The 21,875-nt window shown below is 49.9% G+C and overlaps 2 protein-coding genes across 2 annotated transcripts; both read left to right on the top strand.

Moving 5' to 3' along the window:
* The first annotated feature begins 5,265 nt into the window (after positions 1–5,265).
* On the top strand, positions 5,266–7,939 carry HOXA10 (homeobox A10). Its single transcript, XM_074862077.1, has 2 exons — positions 5,266–6,106; positions 7,551–7,939. Exons 1-2 carry the CDS (start codon positions 5,266–5,268, stop codon positions 7,823–7,825), a joined length of 1,116 nt encoding a protein of 371 aa, XP_074718178.1. The 3' UTR covers positions 7,826–7,939.
* A 6,464-nt stretch (positions 7,940–14,403) lies between these two features.
* HOXA9 (homeobox A9) lies at positions 14,404–17,553 on the top strand. The gene is made up of 2 exons (XM_074862115.1): positions 14,404–15,008; positions 16,142–17,553. Exons 1-2 carry the CDS (start codon positions 14,462–14,464, stop codon positions 16,378–16,380), a joined length of 786 nt encoding a protein of 261 aa, XP_074718216.1. The 5' UTR covers positions 14,404–14,461; the 3' UTR covers positions 16,381–17,553.
* The last annotated feature ends 4,322 nt before the right edge of the window (positions 17,554–21,875 follow it).

Here is a 21,875-nt window from a genome sequence, read left to right on the forward strand (position 1 = left end):
AAAAAAAAAAAAAGAAAAAAAAAGAAAAAAGGAAAAAGGATCATTTTGTCCTTGTTCTCGTATGTAAAGTAATGCAACTTGCCTGCAGTATTTCTTAAGAAAGCGCCCTTTAACATTGTGCGTCCAGGGAACCGTTGCAAGTGTAGTTAAAAGCACACGCTCAGTCGGCAGAGAGCAGTTTTTAGATGACTATCGGAACCTATCGATTTCATCAAAGATGCTCCATTAAAAGCTCGGGGATGTTGATCTCTTTTGACCTCCCCTCGGCAACGCCAGCACGTGAGAAGCCACGTCTCGGGAAGGAGCAGGGCGATCTGAGGGTCCCTTTGCAACATTTTATTTTACACCAGTCAAGTTAAACTCAGCATATTTGATCAAATATTTATTTTTCCCCTTGTTGTTTCCCTGCCCCATTCAATACTCGGCTGAATAAATCAAAGGGACCCCAGCAGCAGTTAAAGCGCCCTCTGGTTACGAATTGTTTACTGACGGCCGCGGTCATAGGATAATATTTAAAAAAAACAAGCTTGTTTCTTACAATAACTGTTTATTATTTCACATGATTTGGGTTTGCATGTTTTGGAGGGAAGAGGCAAAGCCAACTCAGTGTCTACACTGTGTTTAATTAATCGTGTACTCAACTTCAGTTCACATACCACATCCAAACCCCTGGGAGGCTTTTTCATAAGCTCTTTGGGTTTCTGTTTTGTTGCCTTTTTTTTTTTTTTTTTTTTTTTGTCACAATCTTTTCATTAAATGCTCTGAAATCGAAACTTCAGGCCAACGTGTGTGTTTGAGAGCCAAGCTATACCGCAACCAAAAAAGCTATTTGTATATGCATCCAGATCTTATTTAAAGGAAAGACAGCTACAAAAAAAGGGGAGAAGGGATACAGTTTCAAATGCTTAATACAGCTGTGGGGCCCATCTTTCGCAACAGAAGGGGTACACTTAAAAGACCGACTTGGGTATGTAAGATTTTCCCGACACATACATAACCCGATACCGTTGTTGCTTCTGCAGGGTGTTTGGGGCTCTGCAGACAATAGAAAGCCCCGTTGTTCTCCCCAGTGCCAGAGGAATGGCGAGGAGATAAAGCCCTAATGAATTGGTTTGGGTGTATTTTGTCCTGCCGCACACCAGAATTCGGAGCTCGTCAGAACTACTTGCAAAATATGTTCCTAATCCAAATGAGTAAAATGATACACATATACTATAGAACATAGCTAGGAGAACGAGCCTCCGGATGGCTGGAATAAAATTAAATCTCAACCTAATTTTGAACAGGATAATCCGCCAAAACAAGCCACCCCCACTCCACCCCACCACCCCCCCCCCAGCGTGAAAGAATTTCTAGTAAAGATAAAATTAGTGGGGCCGTCATTTGTCACCTAACTTGGCACAGACGGAGTTCCTAAACCTCCTGTTTGAAACCCGCCTTCTTTGGAGCAAATCCAGAAAGGGGGGGGAAAAAAAAAAAAAAAAAAAAAGAGAGAGAGAGAAGGAATCTGGCACACGCATGTTCCTGACAACTGACAGTTCCAATATTGAATAACTATACCCTGATTGCATTAATTTTGGGAGCTGCATAAAATGAAATCCACGGCTGCACTCTCAGGTAGGCGGCGTGTGCACTCGGGCAACAGACTGCGAGGCCATTCACATTTTCACAAATTGCAGTTTGCCCGTGTCTACAAATAAAAGCATATTTTAATTAGGTCGCAAAATGCGTCTCTGGATTAACAGCGCTGATCTTTTGGGTTATACGGGCCAATAATAAAAAGATAAATCACGGTTTAACACGATACATTTTGAGATTTCCAGTCAGAGTTTGCTCCGGCTAGGCTGTCGTTTTTATTTATTCCCTTTTTGTTTTTAATTTTAGTCCAACCAATAAAACGGCTTAACGACGCTATTAATGCATCTATTATATTTTTCTTAGATCAATAAAGTTTTATTTTGATAGTGTTGTCTATGTACGCCGTGAATTTAGATTTTCCGCGAAAGCGCCTACCTTCTCGCGGGTTTTGATATTTATCAGAATTTTATTTGCTCGGTTTTATAGACCCTCGGATAGATTTACTTACAGAAGTAGAATTAAAAAGAAAGTAATTCTCGTCCCCTGGCGTCCACAATATTCTTTAAAATTTCTTTTAAATAGGGGTTAAGCTCCAAGGGACACATTGTTAAGCGCTGGAAGTGCAGTAGCTGCACCCAGCGCATGCCAAATTAGCTCAGTTTAGTCAGAATTGACCATTATCTTTTATAGTTACGAATCAAGTGAACATTATTAGTTTTACTTCACTGAGTTTGATGATGCTAGTTACTATTTGCCTTGGCCTTGTTAGCGATTAAAGAAAGCGGAGATAATGCAACGCCGAGCTGAGTTCATGATCTAGAGGGAGTCGGTGCCTTGACCATCACACCGGCCCCGTTCACCGCGATCGACACGACACACACGGCCTGGCCGACGGCAGCTCCCCCTGGACCTGACACGGGGGACGAACCCCAGCCCTCCGCCACAAAACGTAGGAGGGGAGGCTAAAGAAAACTTAAAACCTTCCAAATTGTCCCCGGCCTCCCCGGCTTTCGTCCGATTTCCCCGCATTAGCTCGTAGAGAAGGTGAAGAAGCCAAGTCGTGTTTCTTCCGATGCGTTTCGAGTCGCTTTATTCCGGCCGACGAGGATTGCAACGTACTTTTATAGGTCTTTCCCCCCCCTTTAATCCAATTTTTAAAAGGGAGCTGCTTATTTTAAAAACAGCTCTGGAAGGATTTCAAGTGTTGCTCCTCGGTTCCGTATGGCTTTTAGGTTTGCAATTCATTTCTATTTAATTTGGCAAATGCAAAATAAACATACCGCAAGAGCGGACTTCCCCGGAGTAATTTTTATACCTGACTTGTGTAGAGAAATGTATTTGGAAGGCGGCGTTGGGGCTCGGGTCACGTTTCATTTTATTTAGATCTGTATTTATAACGTTAAGCCTATTGATAATAGCCTTCCTGTATACCAGCCAATAAACCTGTGACTTATATGGTATTAATTTTGTTAGCAGTGATATGGCCCTCATAGGAATCTGATAAGGGTTTGTCCATCGCACATTAACACATTGCGGGGTTAGTCGGGTTGGGGAAATGCAAACAATATTACAGGAGGAAATGCGGGGGGAAAAAACCCAAACCCTCTGAAGGGTTTCTATAGGCTGTGGGATCTACCCCTGTCACCGCATCCCACGGGCCGGTCAGAAGGAAACCGCGCTCTGTTGCTCGCCCCATCACACTGGAAAAATCAGACGCCTTTCCATCAAGGTTTTATGGGAATTGCAAAGTTGTAGCAGCCTCTGCCTGCCCGGCGCCTCCCGCGGGCGCGGAGGGAGGGTGGGGAGGGCCCCACGGCTCGGCGCGCCCGCGGGAAGGGACACTTGCCTCCCGACGCAAGGAGGGACTCCTCCGGGGGAATGTCACGCTGTGGAAAAAGCATTTCCCCGTGGCAGGCAAACACTGCGCGACGAGGCCACGTGGGGCTTGACAGATCCGTGGGGCGGCGGGGGGCGGGGGGGGAAGGAGGGAGGACTGCCCCAGCCCCTGCCCCGCGTTGCTCCCCGGGGCGGTTTGAACGCCGAGGGTAGGCGCCGGCGGATGCGGGGTGTGGGGGGATGCGGGGAGCCGGGGGACTGCGGGGCCCCGAGGGGTGTGGGGTGCCGGGAGATGCGGGGCACCGCGCTCGCCCCGCCGCCACCCCGCCCGGCAGGCAGCGGCCCCGCCGCCGCCGCCAGCGCCCTCCCGGGCCCGGCCGCCCGGTGCCAGGCAGCGGCTCTCGCCGGGGACGGCGCTGCCGACCGACCGGCCGCCGCTGGCCCCCGCCCGCCCTGCTGGAAGCCGAGCCCGGCCGGCCGCTGCTTCCCCGGGCAGCGTGCGGGGGAGAGGAGCGAGCCCTGTTGCGGGGGGGTGGGGGGAGAAGGGGGACAGCGAGTTCTGGGCAGCCCCAGGCTCCCCTTGGGCTACAGAGCCCTTAGTTCCGTGGGCCAGGCAGGGGGGCGACTTCGAAATGGCATAAGGGGGAGATGATGGAAGTGAAAGCAAGCCATCATTAAGCGATTCATTAGAAAATCTATCTGTCTCTCTGTCTGCGTTCCTGTCTGTCTGCTATCTGTCTGCTACCTCCGCCACAATTACATATTGAGTGGACAGGGCTGGCTAGTATCTCAGAATTCATCTACTTACTCTTCTTTCTATTATTTAGTATATTGCTTGTGAAAGAGACGGTGCTTTTGAAGAGGCGAAAAGTGAATGACCCAAAGGGGGGGGGGGGGGGGAGATATAAAAATGATAGCCCAAATATAAACACATCAATAAACAGGGTGCGCAGCATCCTGCGAGGATCCATTTGAACTGCTCGCGTCTGGATTCTTTCTGTGGCATATGTCTGGCTTTATATTTTAAATGGTAATCAGACCTCGGGAAGAATCCAGCGTTAACTAAAGCATTAGGAGCTGCAACCGCACAATCAATCCTCCCAGAGTGGCATTGCTCCCTAAGAGATTCTTCAGCGCAGCAGAGAGCGTTTTATCTCCAGGAAATTTAAGCCCAGCCTGGCGTCGTGGCGGTGATGTTAGGCTGGAAGCAGCCCCCTTGCTCGGTAGTTTAACGCGAGAGGCACCAGGCCCCTTTACGGTTTCCAATGATCCGTGATAAACAATAACACGTCTTTTATTTCTTAAAAAACGAGACAATCAAATAAAATGAGCGGAGCCTGAGCATAAAACACCGGGCGAGCCGCGGCTTTATTAATTTCGTGAGACACACAGGCTGTGCAGGGAGGTGAGCAGGCGTTGCTGCCGGAAAGCCCAACCGCGGGGAGAGAGGAGTGATAGTAAAAGCTTCATCTGGACACCGCTTCAGCCTAGGTATAATAAACATCAGGACCGCCGGGCTATTTTATAGCGGTGCGTGTGATAAGAGGGGAGCAAAACTTGGAGCCGGTACTAGCAAAGCCCGCTCCTTCCCCTTCCCGGGAGCGCGGCTCCCGCCCAGGCGCAGGCACTCGCCCATGTGGGCGAAGCGTGCGCGCCTGTGTGTATGGAAATCCATATTACACATTAATATACATCTATCTCCCAAATTCAGAGGTCGACCTGAGAGCAGCTCGGTGCATACGAAACCAGACGGGGAGGGGTTGCTGGGGAGGCCCGGGCTTCCATTGGCTGCAAGCGTCTGCCGTGGTGCGGGGGTATCTCTAATCATATTCAGCATGTTTTGCACAAGAAATGTCAGCCAGAAAGGGCTATCTGCTCCCTTCGCCAAATTATTCCACAACAATGTCATGCTCCGAGAGCCCGGCCGCGAACTCTTTTTTGGTAGACTCCTTGATCAGCTCGGGCAGAGGGGAAGCGGCGGGAGCAGGAGGCGGAGGCGGAGGCGGAGGCGGCTACTATCCCAACAGTGGGATCTACCTGCCACAACCGGCCGATCTGTCCTACGGGCTGCAAAGCTGCGGACTTTTCCCCGTTTTGGGCAAACGCAATGAAGGTACTTCTCAAAGCATGGTCCCCGGCTCGCACCCCTACGTGTCAGGGATGGAAGTGTGGCTAGACCCGCCCCGGTCCTGCCGCATGGAAGAGCCGGAGAGCCAGCAGGCCACCTCGTGCTCCTTCGCTCCAAGCATTAAGGAGGAGAGCTCCTACTGCCTCTATGACTCTGAGAAATGCCCCAAGGGCTCGGCCGCCGCAGACCTCGCTCCCTTCCCCCGCCTGAGCTCCGAGGTCAGCCCGGCCGCCAGCGGTGGCGGCGGCGGTGGCGGCGGCGGCGGGGTCCCCGTCCCGGGCTACTTCCGCCTCTCCCAGGCTTATGGCACCTCCAAGAGCTACGGCGCGGGGCCGGCCGGGGCTGCCCCCTTCCCTCCGCAGCCCCCCGGCCGCTTCCAAACGCCTCCATCTTTGCCTCCCGTCCCGGACGCGGGGAGGAAGGAGGACGAGGAGCGCTCCCCCAGCCCCTTGGCGTGCGTCTCCCAGAGGGAGGACGAGACTCAGGCTTCATCTTCCACCGCAGAGGAGCTCTCTCCAGCTCCGTCGGAGAGCAGCAAAGCCTCTCCCGAGAAAGAGCCCGTAGGTAAGCGAACGATGATGGTGATGGTGGTGGTGATGATTTAAAAAAAAAAAAAAAAAAAGAAAGAAAGAAAAAAAAAAAAGCGGTCGAGGATCATAGTGGCATCGCGATGCGAAAGGAGGATCCCAGCTGCCCCGCGGGGCTGCCAAGAAGCGCTGCTCAGATTGACCTTCTGAACTTTGTAATATTCGGGCATGGGGTTGCAGTAAAAATTAATGTCCATCCTATAGTTTAAAACCCTTAGAGCCTTCGCTCTGGGCAACTTTAGCCTGCATGCTGCTTAAACATATAGAAAAACAAGATCAATCTTTCCCCTGTGATGTGAAGGTGCCTACCAGATAACAGAGATGTTTGTAAAGCATCCAAAATAAGCAATAGGCAGTGCCAATAAATAAACCTATTAACGCGGTAAGTTATATTTTACGATCCAGAATGCTTTTCGGAATAACAGCCGCGCTGAAATGTGCCATCTATGAACTGCTATCAAATTAGACTGATGAATGCACCGCGAATATCCTTCAGCGTCTACACTAGATAACAGGGTTGTTATTTATTCATTTGCTTATTTATTTCCCTTTCGGGTCCCCGTGGCAAAAAAAAAAAAAAAAAAAAAAAAAAAAAAGAACTCCCCTTCCCTGGGCGGCAGACTTTTCAGGCGCTTCTCTCCGGACGCGTTTCAGACCCCCTGTTATTCCTTCAGGCGCCCCGTTGGAAAATAATAAGATCAAAACAAAAAAGAAAGCGGAAAACTACTAGAGAGCCAACCCCAAACCACGAACCACTCCGAGCCATCGAGGGATCGGTGTTACCTCTTTCCCAGCCGGTGCCACCGATAGGAATAAACACCCTGTAACTGGGGATTTTTAATTTTTTTTTTCCCCCCCCCTCCCCCGAAATGGTTGGAAAGGAGAGGGCTGGGGCGAAGCTCACCGGGAAGGCAGGGGCTGGAGCGGGAAGGCTCCGGCTCCCCAGCTCACCTTGTTTTCCACCTCCAGAACACACTTACAAAGTTCAGATCCGCAGGCTTTAGCGGTTTTTTTGGGAAGCAGGTGCCTGGAGGGGGGGAATAAGACTCCAGACTATTCACCAAGCCGCCCCCCAGTACCGGTGGCTCGGAGCGGCCGAGGGGGAGCGGGTAAAAGCCTGTTTCGGGGGGTCGGAGATGAACTACCCAGCGGGGCACGCTGCCCCGCCGGAGGCTTCCCGGAGCTTTTTGAGCAGAGAGAGATTTTCCAGGGCGGCTCCGGGACTTTTGGGAAACCGCTTTAAAGGTCTCGGTTCCCACAAGGACACCGCATATTCCAACTCTCCGCAGCTGGCGGAGCGAGGCCCCCGCACACACACACAGACACACGCAGAGATGCTCCTTCCACCCTCTTCTCCCCCCTCCCCCGCTCTTTGCCTCCTACCCGCTGGTAACGTCCCTTTTTTACTTTCTCAAAACTAGGCAATTCAAAAGGAGAAAATGCAGCAAACTGGCTCACGGCAAAAAGTGGCAGAAAGAAACGGTGCCCCTATACCAAGCATCAAACTCTCGAGCTGGAAAAGGAGTTTCTATTCAATATGTACCTGACTCGTGAGCGTCGCCTAGAGATCAGCCGCACAGTCCACCTCACAGACAGACAAGTTAAAATCTGGTTTCAGAACCGCAGAATGAAACTGAAGAAAATGAACAGAGAGAATAGGATTCGGGAGCTCACAGCCAACTTTAATTTCTCTTGATGAACCTATAAACACATCTTTATGGTTTAAAGAGCCAGTATCATTTTCCTAGGCTGTAGTCATCCGCACCTGTATGGATTAACGATTTTAGACGTTCTCAATATGTCCTTAACCTCTTAAGAGCTACTTGGGGGGGGGGGGGGGGGGGGGGAATGGGGTGCGGACTAAAGCCACGCTAATGCACAAAATGCCGTGCGTGAACCTTCCCGCTTCCTTCAGCCTTCCCCGGGGCCGATTTGTTCCTTTAAGCTTTGAAACACAGAAACACCATTTCAGGAGCTGCACATCTCTTCCCCCCCATATCTCTCTCTGAAAAGTAAACAAGCTTGGTTAAAGGCGCATTCTTTTAAATTATAAGCGGTGTAACTTGGACTGTACGTAGCTTCAGAATGAAGAATTTAAGCCTTGCCATATTTCTATATATTGGGAGCTTCCCCCCACCCCCTCTGTTTTCCTTTTCTGCCCCCTCCCCCCTTTTTCCTTCGAAAAGCAGGAGTTACAATAATGAAATGCAGGCATCCTTTAAAAAGGCTTCATGGGAACGGGTGTTAAGAGCGATTTTTTTTCCCCTTTACCTTGAAAGTCAATATTACAGCTTTAAAATTGGCCAGGAAAATGAAATCTCTTCTCTTTAAAGGTATAAAAGAGTTCGTGTTGCTCATGGACTAAATTATGACACTTACCTCTGAAATTCTCTCGCTCTTTCTGGTTGTAGATATTTACTTATTGTAGTTTTGCTTAAATATGTGGAATTAGTGATTTTTTTTTGTCTATAAATAACGTTACCGTTGGTAACGCATGACAAGCACACAGAAATTCCCCCTTGAGAAGAAAGTAGTCACTTTTTCCTCACTAATTTCACTGAAAAGTATATATCCTGAACATCAGAAAGACTTTCTGAGCCAGAGTCTGAGATTGCGAGGGAGAATATGTCCGTCTTCCTTTATACTGTGAAGTTACATGCATTAAAGGGTCAAACATATAGGTGGAAAAATTTAAAAAGAGAAAAAAAAAGAAAGAAGGGGAAAAGCTATAAATACAGATATGTATAAATGTCTATTATTATTAAAATGCCGATACTGTTTTAAGCAAATGCATTCTATCGTTATTATAAATGTTAGTTCTAGCTATATCTAGTTCTTACCTTAAATCGGAATAAATTAATATTGTAATGCTGCTGTGCGTGAAAAAGACGATGTTTATGTTCTCATAGAAGAATAAAAAAACGTGGAATGAATCCTTTTAATTTTACCTCTTTTTGTGACTGTTTATCCTCAGGTTCTACTTTATGTCTTCGAGAACTTTTACAACAGGAATAGTTGCCTAAACCCCCTGCAATTACTTTAGGAATCTATTTAAATATTACCTAGACGGTCGTAATTTGTCTGGGCCATATAGCGATGGTGCTCTAAGGTTTGTCGGCTTTTGTTCAGTTTTATGACTTGCTAGTATATCTGGATTGTTGCTGTCTTGAACGAGTGGTTTCAGTTGACTGAGGAGCTGCATAGACTGAGGAAGCAAATTACTATTTCTTGAGGGTAGGGAAACGATTTTTTTTTTTTTTTTTTTTTTTGTATCAAACACCTACAAGTGTGCAGAGATCTTTAACTCCAGAGGACGATGACAAAATTCTAGCTTTATCTCAGGGCTGAGAAGAAATCGTCAAGGTGAGCGCATGGGGAGGGGGGGACCCCAGCCTCGCCTCCCTGCCAGCGGGCCCCTCCAGACGAGTCTATTCCCTACCTGGCTGCATGCGGAAGAGCTTATTTCACCCAGGCTGCTTTTTTTGCATCCTCCCTTTCTTGCTGCATGTTTAGCTAACAGAGTCTTGCACAAAGGGAAGGCAAAAGGAGAGCTGGGAGAGGAGCGAGAACTAATGCTTCCTCGCAGGGTCTGTGTACGCCGGGAGGAGGGGGAACAGACTTTGAACCCGGGCTTCTTGGGAGCCGTTAGCTTTTCATGATGTAACATTGTCGTGCACGGCCTTTTTCTTCCCGATTGCATCTGCATGTAGAGGCGAAAGCTGCCCGGGGAGGGGGAGGTGGCGGTTGTTATTATATTTTTCTCTTGTTTTCATTAACCCACCCGAGGCTGGCCGGGGTGCGCGGAGGGGCGCCGGCGGGGCGGTCGGGCGGGCGAGAGGGATGTTTTAGTCACGTTTCTGGTTTTATTTTCGTAGCGGGATCCTTGTGTTAAGGACCACGGCAATGGGGAAAGTAATAATTAGCGCCTGAGAACTGCTCTGTGGTTTAGGTAGTTTCATGTTGTTGGGGCTCCACCTTTCTCTCTACAGCACGAAACTGCCTTAATTACTTCAGTTGATATCATCACCAGGTATGCTTGGTGCGAGGGTCCTTTCTGCCCGAAGAAATCTTAGCGCTGAAGTGATCTGTAGGCGTCAAGTCCCAATGCCATTGTTCCCCATCTGCAACGGAGCCTCCTTTGATTCCTCAGATAAACACGGCAGCCGAGGGGGGAAGCTTGACAAGTTCTTCAAGGTTAGCTAGCTCCTAAGCGAGTCCCTGCCTGCTTGCGGGATTTTAATATATCTCCTAGGCTGCATTCAAGGTCAGGTGCGTTTTTGCATTCTGCTCGGCGTGGGTCGAGCTCGGGGAGGGGGGCGGGGGGGTGGGCTGTTTTTATTTTTCTGTCTGGATTTATGAAAAAACAGAGACCCAAAACCCTCCCTGGGGGAGGGGGTGGGGAGAGATCAAGCCCCGCTCCGCGCCCTGTCACAAACCAGGCCCCGGAGCGAGGCGCCCGCGCCCGGGCGCACCCCACTCGCGGCGGGGGTGCCCGGCCCCGTCGGCGGCTCTCGTCCCCTGTGGCAGGGGGGGCTGGGGGTGGCTAGTGCCCACCGGGGCCTGTCGCAGGGCTCCACCGTTCCCCTCACCGCCGCCCGTCGGGCCCGCTCCCCCGGGGCTGCTCGGGGGCTCCGGCTGCCCCGCGGCCCGCAAGGCCTCGGTTACGATCACGATTGCGGCGCGGGCGCGGGCGCTCTCCGCGGCGGCGGAACGGGCAACAGCGACCTCTCCGGGCCCGCCGGCACCGCCGCCGCCGCCGCCTTTTGTGTCCGCAGCGCGACCGCGGGCAGGGGCGGCTCCCGCCGGGCCCTCCGCCCGGCAGCCGGCGCGGCAGCGGAGCGGGGCACCCCCGGCAGCGGAGCAGCAGCCAGGGGAAAGGGCAGGAAACTCACTCGTTGGGGCGTTCTTTCTCTTTATTTTTTATAGCGACCGTGGTTATTTTGGCCTAAAACGTTATAAGAATTTTAAAAATCCCCACGAAGTTTTTCGGAAGTCCAGACGGGGCTGCAGGAACTCAGAGGAATTGGGGTAGCAGATTTTGGCTAGATCCATCCCAGCCGGTTCCTTAGAGAAGGAGACGTCCACGGCTGGGGCAGGAGCAGAGCTCTCCGTTGCAGTCAAATTGAAGTGCTTGTGTCTGCCTCCACACACACCCCGCGCGTCTGACGGGCTATCTGCTGGGTCTGTGTCCATACGGGGAGTGTATTTACAGTGTATATGGCTGTGCGTGCCGTTAGGGCGTTTGTACCTAGCCTTGTCTCTGCCCTTAATTTCCCATTCGAATCGCATGATCCTGCTTTTGGACGGCTTCCCCCCAGTTCTGAATAATTTTTTCTCTCCGCTGTGCCAAAACACCTCCGTGCATTCGCAGCACTGGCGATTCCGTGAGAGAGGTTCGCAGCGGCAGGAAACCCTGGGGAAAGGCGATCCTGAACTTCCCGTTCAGGAGAGCTCGCCAACGCCCGCCGATTCTGCCCCGCGCCCGCGTACGCTCCGCGCCTCCGCGGTGCGTGGCTAATGAAGCGGGGCTTGCAGATGCCCCTCGCTTAAAAACCGACGGGGTGCCTCCTGTTGCAGCCGGGGGTGAGAGCTAGCGGAACGGGAGCCCTGCTGTTTTGGTTATACCGGGATGGAGGGCAGGGAGTCTTTTTATCCAGGCACGATCGCTCCAGCGGTGCTTCGTTGCTGGGAATTCCGATTTCATAGCGCAATTTGGTGTGAACGCCTCTTTCTACCCTGTTTGGGGGTCTTTTGCCTCCGAGGGTGTAAACCGCCAAAACCTTCAGTAATTTGCAACGCAAATTGTACGAAGCCCACGCTGCCTCCACCAGCCTTCGGGGCTCGGATGCGAAATGTACATTGCGGGAAAAATGGGTCTAAAAGGACGAAAAGAGAGGCGAATGCTCCAGCGTTCTTATCAACAACGTGACCGCGTGAAAAATGTCTGTAATTATTCGCTATATTTTATCTCTTGCTTTCTGCACACCCTCTCCTGCCGCTTGGACGCCGGCAGTGAACAAATGCAGAATTTTACAGGGAAATAAAAAAGCAGGCACGTTCTTTTAAACGGTATTGTTATTGTTATTCATTTGCTATTATTTTTGGTGGGGAACCAAAAAAATGAAACCCGCTGCAAGTTGAGAACCCAAATTCGAATATAAACATCCAGGACTCCTGCAGCTAAGATTATTTTTTCTGAATGGAAAAAGGAAGTTCTACAATCACATTTCACCACAGCTGACTCTTAATAATAAATACAAATGACGTCGAGTTCCGTCTTTCCAGGAAAGAAATACAATTATTTTTTTCTATTACGGCGTGTCTATACAATGGCCACAAAAAATAGCAGAGGAGAGCTTTATTTGCATTTTTTAAATTGTTAGAAAATAACGGGCTCCTTGTTTGTGGAGATCCTGCAACTGTTCCGTAATTTTCGAACCCTAATGGGAGTTAATAGTTTCATTATGGGCCTTTGTAATGCTGAAGAGGGGGGGAGAGAGCGTTGTTAAAATAGGATCTCTGTAAGATTTCGGATTAAACTGTTGGGAAGACATGAAAAGAAAAAGAAAGAGAGAAGGAGGGGGGGGAGAGAGAGGGAGAGGGAGAGAGACAGCCCACATAGCGATGTAAAACTAATTAGAACCACACTTTCGCATGCACAATATTTACACGTGATTTTAATTATTACTCAGCCGTCCCTACCATTTGCTGGGCTCTATGTTCAATAAAAGATATTTCGAGTAAATTGAGCCTCTCGCGGAGATTTTTTGTGCCCCCTGCATCCCATTGACCGCTCTCCTTCGCCAGCCACGGGGATAAACAGCGTGAGCGTCCGCCGGAGAAAAAGCCGGGACTCCCAGGCATATTTGCAAAGCGCTCAGCCACCACTTTAATTCCTAACACTGGACTTGGATCTGGCCGCCTCTTACTTTTCCCCCCGCGCACCCTCCCCTCCTTCTGCGGAGGACTGTAACCCTCCGCTCGGTTTCCGATGCCGCTAGCGTGTGTCCTGCAGTCAAAGGAGGTGCCAGCAAATAAATAACTATATTTGCACATAAATTTGATTCACCAGAATGCGGGACGGCCGACTGCGAGCGCCCCTTTGATAGCCGCCCGGAGAAGCAGGGTGCCTTTCGGCAGCGGGGAGACGGGGCTTTTTCTCCCCTTTCCCCCCGCTGCTTCCCTGCATAGTTAAAGAATTAATCGTCGTGATAAATACCGCCGCCCGGCTCTGCCCGCCCTCCTTCCCTCCCGGCCAGGACGGCTGCTCCGCTGCCCTCCGCTCCCCTCCGCGCCGCCCAGCCCCGGCCCCGGCTCCTCTCCCCGGCCTGGCGAGGGGGTCCCCGGCCGCCACCGCCCCGTCCAAGGGCAGGGGCGGGCACGGAGGACGAGGAGGGTGTTTCGGTCACTGCCGCGCTCTGCCCGGCCGGGTGGGGTGGTGAAGTGCAGTTTGGTGCGGGCCAGCCTAAATACCGAGCCGGCGCCGGCCCCGGCCCCGGTCCTCCTCCGGCCGGGCGGGGAGGGCTGGCTCGGCAGCGGAGGTTCGGAGAGGGGATACGTTGAATTTGACTTTCCGCTGCCAGCTCCGAGCCGAACGGAACGGTATTATTTACAGTGAGCTCCCAAACTAAACACAATAGTATAATTTAACCTTTCCAAGCACTCGTAAATTTTTACTGCTGTGAAACACAACGATGCAAATGAGCGCGCTCATAGTTACTGACTTAATAACAACCCCGTGGCTCCCGAAACAATAACTCCTTATGAAATATAATAAATATATATTTAAATACAGTATACCGCAACTGCTATTTTGCCTTTTTTATTGCTTCGGTTATTGTATAATTTTATGTGAAGGCCTCCGATCAGAAGGGTGGTGGTTGGGTTTTTTTTTTTCGCGGGGAACACGACCCACTGATGGGATGATTAATTATGATATAAAATAGTCCGCTTAAACGGGGGGGGGGCGGGGGGGGGAAGGGAGAGGAGAGAGCGAGCGAGAAAGAGGGAAGGGGGGGCTGTAATACAGAATCCGATCTTTTAATCTCAGTTGGCCGCAATTAAAACAAACCCCGCCGTATAACTCAAATATCCCTTTGCATAAAAACATATGGCCTCGCTATAAAAATTATGGCTGGAAAACAGTGACCCATTAATAGCCCGCGGACTGATTTATACTTTATTGTTCTGCTCCCCCGCCACGTGACCGGGGCAGCCAATGGGCGCCCGGGCTGCCCTCAACTTATTACTGACTCTACTTCCCCGCCAGCACCAAGTTGTTACGTGAAACCCGCAGCCCCGAACCGCGGCGGGTCCGCCGCCCGCGCCCGCCATGTCGGCTCCCGGGACCCTCAGCAATTACTACGTGGACTCCTTCCTGGTGCCGGAGGGGGACGAGCTGGCGGCGCCCCGCTACGCCCCCGCCCCGCTGGGGCCGCCGCCGCGGCCGGCGGCGCTGGCCGAGCACCCCGAGCTGGCCCCCTGCAGCTTCCAGCCCAAGGCGCCCGTCTTCGGCCCCCCCTGGAGCCCCGCGCACCCCGCCGGCGCCAGCGGCGTCCCCGCCGTCTACCACCCCTACGCGCACCACCAGGCGCCCGTGGCACCGCCCGACGGCAGGTACATGCGTTCGTGGCTTGAGCCTGTGCCGGGCTCCTTGTCTTTCCCCGGGTTACCTACCGGCAGGCATTACGGCATTAAACCTGAACCGCTGGCGGCCAGGAGGGCTGACTGTACCACGTTTGACACTCACACTTTGTCTCTCTCTGATTATGCTTGTGGTTCTCCTCCAGTTGATAGGGATAAGCAAAGCCACGAAGGCGCATTCTCTGAAAGCAATGGAGAAAGTGAGGCAAACGGAGAGAAACCGCAGATCGATCCAAGTAAGTGGGACTGCGAGGGGTAATGGATTTCGGGGCGCTGCGCCGGCCGCGGGGAGGTGCCGAGGCGCTGGGGCTCATTACGCGGCCGAGCACCGGCCGTGCCGCCGCTGCTGCTCCTCCAGCTCGCCGGGCTCTGCCATCCGCAACAGCCAGCGCTGCCTTTCGCAGCCTCGAACGGGATCTAGGACGGCTCGGGCTTTCCAGGCTGAAAGGAAAACAAAAACCCACCCTACAACTGCAACTTAAGCAAAAAAAAAAAAAAAAAAAAAAGAGAGAGAGAGAAAGGCAAAAGCCGCCCACCCCCCGTCCCAGCCACCCCAGCAAACTCCGCAGGACGTGCTCGCATCCTCCTGCCTCGCCGCACTCCCCGGCGTGGGCAGACCCCGAGGAGAGGGTGCCTGGGAAGCACTGGATGTTAATGGGATCTTTTTGAGACGGCTCGCAGGCCGGGGCGGCTACTGCTGGGCTCAGAGCAGAAACCTCGCCGCTGACTTGGTGTCCCTTCCCCTCCCCCCGGCGTCTCCTCGGTGGAAAACCCCCGGGCTGGCTGGATGCTCCCCGGGCTGCGGGACTGGTGGCAGAGTGGCTCGGGATTGCTATCGCGATTAACGCCGTGCGAATAAGGGTCCTAAACCGGCGAGGTTTTGCTTATGCCAGCTGTAGACTGACTCGCCAGCTCCCTGGCTCTTGCCAGTCATGACACGGGAGAAGGTCGAAATTAAAAAGTGAAACAATTTCGATGACATATTGGTCTGGCCGGTCAGTCCCCGGGCTGGCAGTTCCAGGGGGGTGTGCGTGGGGATGCCAGGGAGGAGGGAGGGAGCTAGCAAAGAGAGAGAGAGGAGGAGAAAGCGTATTTTAAAATTGCATCCTACAAACAATAAAAAAGGCGAGGGGAGGCGGGGGCGGCGGGGCTTTGCCGCGTGTGGTTGCGTGTGACCTCTCCATGTGTCTGTATTTTGGAGTCCATTGTGCCTCACCATCCTCTGTGCCTGGGGACGTGAGAGCCACGTCCTAAACCCCAATATCGGGACAGCCACGCGGCTGGTCCTGCGTGGGTCTCTCTCCCCAGCCCCCTCCCTTTACCCCCCTCCCCCCTCCCCGAGCCTGAACTTCTGTCGTTTTCGTTGTAGATAATCCAGCTGCAAACTGGCTCCACGCAAGGTCCACCAGGAAAAAGCGATGCCCTTACACCAAGCATCAGACGCTGGAACTGGAGAAGGAGTTTCTGTTCAATATGTATCTCACTAGGGACCGTAGATACGAGGTGGCCAGACTCCTCAATTTAACTGAGAGACAAGTGAAAATCTGGTTTCAGAACAGGAGGATGAAAATGAAGAAAATCAACAAAGATCGAGCAAAGGACGAATGATGGCGACACGCGGGTTAAAATGAAAATGCATAAAGTAAAAAAAAAAAAAGAAAAAAGTTAAAAACAAAACAAAAAAATCCTCCCCTCGAGCCCTGCCATGCAATGCGTCTGGGTCCAGGCCTCATTTTTTTCCCCATGGCAAATTCAGATTATGATTGTACCTTGATTGTCACAGAGGCCAGTTTGCCAGGAGAGGTACAGTAAGACTTTTAATTTTCTAATAGGAAAGAAAAAGGGGGCATTAGCACGAAAAGGCTGTTTAGCTGGCTTGTATAAATCTACCTGTTTCTTCACTTACGGAAAGAAAAAAGAACAAAAAAAAAAAAAAGAAAAAACTACCTTTTCATAATGCACAACTATTTACGGACTGTATAGTTTAGTCTACGTAGCTAATTTTATTCGCTCTTTGCGCGGCAGAGAGATCTCTGCTCTAATACTTGAACACTGTGTTTTATTGTGGTAATTATGTTTGTGACTCAATTTATGTGCTTGGGTGCTGTACCGGATGTAATGGTGTAAGCTAGAATTCAATTTGAACTCAGGTTGTTTATTATAAAAATTGCATAGAGTATAGCTCTGTAGTGTATTAAGTCTTTTCTGTATAATTAGACAGTTAACCTTTGATTGTAAAATATATATTATATATATATCCCAACGCAAAAAAAAAAAAAAAAAAAAGTAGAAAAAAAGTTCGTCCGGGATGTCTGGGAATTACGGTTCTCAAAATGTTGAAGCAAGTCATTTTAGTATGCACAGTTGATATATATATAGTACTGTCTTTGTCGGTTGTATATATAATCTATATATTAAAAAAAGTAAATAAACAGACTAGCTTAAATATTGTTTTTGCACCAGTGAGCAGTTATCAGATTTCGGAGCTATACGTATATGTGAAAAGGGTAACTACCTATGGTTTACGTTTTAATTTTAATCGAATGATTTGATGGTTATTGTAATGAAGGTGAATTTTATTGATAATAAATTATACACTATAAAAACCTACATTTGGTTATTGTAAATTTGTATCGATTTAAAAAAATAAATCTGGGAAGTTATGTTGATGCAGAACGTACACTGTCTATTTTGAAATAGTTACCTCATGGCCTACTGACCAAATCGTTGTGTTGAAATGATATTTAACTTTTTGCCAAATAAAATATATTGATTCTTTTATATTTTGTGATGTTTTAAGATTATTAAGGAGGGGATCTTCCACGGCTCACCGAATCCCACCAGCAGACGTGGCAGGGCTAGGGCAGCTGCAGAGGCGAGGCGAGCAGCAGTATTATTTCTGAGCAATTTCTGAGCAAACCCACGGTTCTAGAAAGGCAGGCGCCAGGTGATAAAAATTTGGGCTTATTTTCATCCTAAATGGGCTGATTCGGTTTCTAAATGTCATGGCTTCCCTGAGAGGAGGCACAGCTCCCCCCTCCCAGATATAATTTGGTAAACTGGCGCTTAGCAGTGCGAGGGGGGAGCCCATTCGGATGGCAGCGGGGGCACGGTCCCGAGTTAACGCGGTTTTAATAAATTCGCCTGGTGGGGCGGGGAGGGGGGGATTTAGGACCAAATCAAAATGTCCGACGTTCTTTAGTGCGGACAATAATGTAAATCAGCTCGGACAGCGACATTTAAGCTGAGATGGTTAATTAGCCTCCCCAGAAAATGTCTAGCACTAAGTGTGCTTCGACAAGCTCTGGGAGAAGGCTCTCCTTACCAGGGCGTTCATTTTAAATTCCCTTCTAGAGATAATCGCGCATGCAAAATATGTTATTTCAAACGTCACCCATTTTTTCCTTCCCTTGCCTTCACGTTTGGGATTTTTTTCCTCCCTTTTAAATGTCCCGTGGCAAATAAAAACAACCCGTTGCATTTTACTAGCGCCTCGGCTTATATGTATATGTATGTATAGATAGATATAGATACAGATAAAAATTTACTGACAATTATGGCAGAATTTATGGTGTCAATTTTACTCGCTGATTTAGCCGAAGGAAAGAGCTGGACTGACTAGAGCAGAGAAGACTAAATAGGACTTATTTTTAAAAACAGAAAGAAGGTTTCTTTGGAGTGGAAGATTTTCACACACACCCCCATTGCGCCCACCCCTCCCCCGCCGCCCCAAGCCAAACCAAGCTCGGCAACAAAAGAAAATAGCGAAGTCTGTGAGCTTGCTGAAATTTACCCTTTTTTTGGGCGGACATCTTATTGCTCACAGTAGATATCCTCCATAATACGAGGCGCAGCACACTTCTGCACCACACCGACCCTTGTTTGCAAATATGTCGAATAACAATAAAAGCCTTCTGTTTTAAGGAGGTACACTAACATATATATATGTATCTAAAGCAAAATAAGACGGAACACACTTATGGTCTTGGCAGAAGATGTTGTTAGGAAAATTCAGAGCCATACAGTGCAATAAAAGAAAATGACTGCTGTAACCGTTTATGGGGTGTAAAACGCTGCAGGGCTAAAGACAAAACTTAGGGAGCCGGTAAGAAGTTTACAGATGTGCAGAACTGCGGGAGGAAAAAAAAAAAAAAAGCAGCTTTCGGCTTCACCTTAAAAAAAAAAAAAAAGGAAAGAAATCCGGGGTAAGATTTGATGAGTTCTAATTAGTGAAAGGGAGCTCGTTCTGGTGTGCACACACACAAAAAGCCCCTAATTGATCCCTGAGCCAGTATTTGGGGATGCTGGGACGCCCTCTGTTGTTGCAGACAGAGGCAACTTCAAAGAATCAGCATTAAGAGTGTGTAATAAATGACGGGTCTGCAAACTGTCTGGAATTCGGCCCTTAATGAGTTTACAACTGTCCAGCCACAATTAAGATTTTCTACAAAAGCCTTTTCATTTGTTTTGTCTGGCTGTTTTAGATAAAGCGGGCGAGCGGAAATAACAACCTTTTATTGGCCTTCCCCTGCTTAAATCCAGGCTGGGAGGTGGACATTTATCTTCCCGGGCGCTGGCGGGCCGCGGCGCTGGCTCCGCGGCGGCGGCGGCTGCGGCGGCGGCGGTGGCGGCCGCGCGGCGGCAGGTGGCGCTGTGAGCCCGCGAAAGAGAGCGCGCCCGCCCGCCCGCCATCAAGCGCTCGGCCACCTCCCCGAAAGCTCCTAAAATGTCGACTTTGCGGGAGCATAACTGGGGTTGAAACCGCTGCTTGGGTTTCAACAAAGGCCCATAGGTTTGAGTTTTCGGTGGTGGTGTTTGTTTCCCCCCCCCCCCCCCCCCCCCGTATCCCGGGCGTAGGGTGAGGGGTGCCCCGCTGGCACCGGGCGCGGTCAGGGCGGTGTTTCCGCCTGGCCGCGCTCGGGGCTCTCATGGCAAAAGTAAAGCTTGCTCTGCACCCAGGACGTACCGTGCATTTATTCTTCTCAAAAGACCGAGGCGTTTCATATCAGCTACCAGGGACGGCCGGAGCCCTGGCCCCGAACCGCCGGCTCCTCTGTCCCGCGCCCCAAATCTTCACCCCTTCTCTGGCGAGGCTCTGAGCCTGCAAACGGGGTGCCCTGACCTCCCGAAGGAGGAACGAAGTGTTTGGAGAAAGGGGGAATCGAAGGGTTGGGGCAGGGTGGAAGAGGGTCTCCCCCCATCAGCTCGGGGAGGAGAGAGCGCCCCAATAACTTCGCCCTCGGAGCGGGGGGCGAAGCGCCGGATTTCCCAACGTCCTTCTCCGCGCCCGCGTAGCTGGAGGCACGGCCGTGCGGGGAAACGGCAGCGCCGCAAACCTCTCGTTTGAAAATTATTTACCGGCGAGTAAAATTCCTCAACAGCTGTCTATGATACAAATAAAAAGCCCTGCTTGTGTCCCCAGCAATTTCAGCTCTGTGGGACCCGTTGTAATTATATGAGACAGATGCGAGCAGGCTGATGCTCTGCAAACTTGACGTGTCTCTCAAAGTCATTCCTAACTTCTCCTCGCCTTCTATTTTGATTTCCTCGAGTCGTTTTCGTGGTTTTTTTTTCCCCCGTTTTGCTTTTGTTGGCTTTCGCGTCCTAAGAAAGAGTTTTAGTGGTGGATTGTGAAGTATTTTCAGATGACAGTTGCCAAAAGAGAGGGGGGAAAAGTAATTGGAAGGAAAATAAAGGCAGGAGGAAAGGAAGCATAAAATGTGAGCTGCAGTATGAACGTTGTGTTTTTCAAGTTTAAGCCAGACAAGTAAACAAATCGCTGCATAGTACCCCGTAACAGAACTACTTTCTCTGCGTTTTATTTACATTTCCTTAAATCAAAGCCAACCTCTTGATATCGAAATTCTGCATCGGGAAGGAATGTGAGCACTGAGCTATTTTTTCCCCGCAGTGTTTCAAAGATTTAATTCTTTCTAGGGATAAAGAGTAACAGCCACTCCCTGCTTTCTAACAAGAGCCTTCCTATCAAATGTTTGTCTACAATGGCATTGCTAAACTTATTATGATTAATTATTTTTTTCCTTGGGCAGTAAAATTATATTGAAATTAAAAAGTGTTTATGCGTCGTCATACTAAGTAATAACTTGGCACAGTGCGTTCCATTATAATCGTGGATAAATTACGGCGAGAACAGACTCCAAAACAACAAAATCTTCTCTAGTATGAACCACATCAAGATATTGCTTAATACACGAGCCATAATCATGTAGTGCTCCCAGGTCGCTTGTAACTTATGAGGACCGTTTTATCACAACCTTTTACTTCCCGGAAAAGCTCAGAAGGCAACGAGAGGTAGTCCAGAGCTCACACGAAAAAAATAAATACAGTGAATCCCGCCTAGAGGATGAAGTGTAAAGCGTGTGAGAATACTGCGGTGACCGAAATCTTGCAATCTGCGCCCGTTCGCCGTTTCCTCGACTGGAAAAAAATTAATTCGTGCGTTTTCAAGGCGCGGGGATCCAGCCTGGTTTTCTGAGCAACAAAACGAGAGATTTCAGAGGCAGCGTTATGCCTAGCACGCAGAGGGTGGGGGAAGTAAACAAGGTGGCGGGGACCCATGTCTGGGGGTCCTTTTAAGATTTATTCGGTGAAGACTTTGAGAAATCTTGAGGGTGGGCAGGAAAAAAAGCTGCAAGCAAAAAATATATGTATAAAAAAAGGTGGCGGCAGTAAACAAACACACGCAAAGAAAAATACATAAACGTGCGAATTGTACGGAATCAGAGAGCTCGAAATACAACCACCCGGCTAATCTATTCGGTCCTATGCTATCCATATTTAAGTCTAGACATTGGTTATATTTGCTGTTTCTTTCTTCTTGCATCTTGGTATGTTGTCACCAGAGGAGCAATTTATTGGTCTAATGTCATCTACTTCAGCCTCTTTGATCTTCTTGGTCGTCGTCTTGTTTGCATCGCATTCGTTTAACTTCTTGGGCCTTTATTCCTTTCCAGCAGCCTCTTCTGCCGGCGTGTTCCCACATCGCGATTGCGACCGCAGGGATATTGTCTAATATTGGCGAATTGGAAGAAATAACCCAAAGGAGCTCTTTCGCCAGCTTCTCCCTTACGTCTGCGAATAAC

Source organism: Strix uralensis, chromosome 1, assembly GCF_047716275.1.
Source record: "Strix uralensis isolate ZFMK-TIS-50842 chromosome 1, bStrUra1, whole genome shotgun sequence".
Taxonomy (NCBI): domain Eukaryota; kingdom Metazoa; phylum Chordata; class Aves; order Strigiformes; family Strigidae; genus Strix; species Strix uralensis.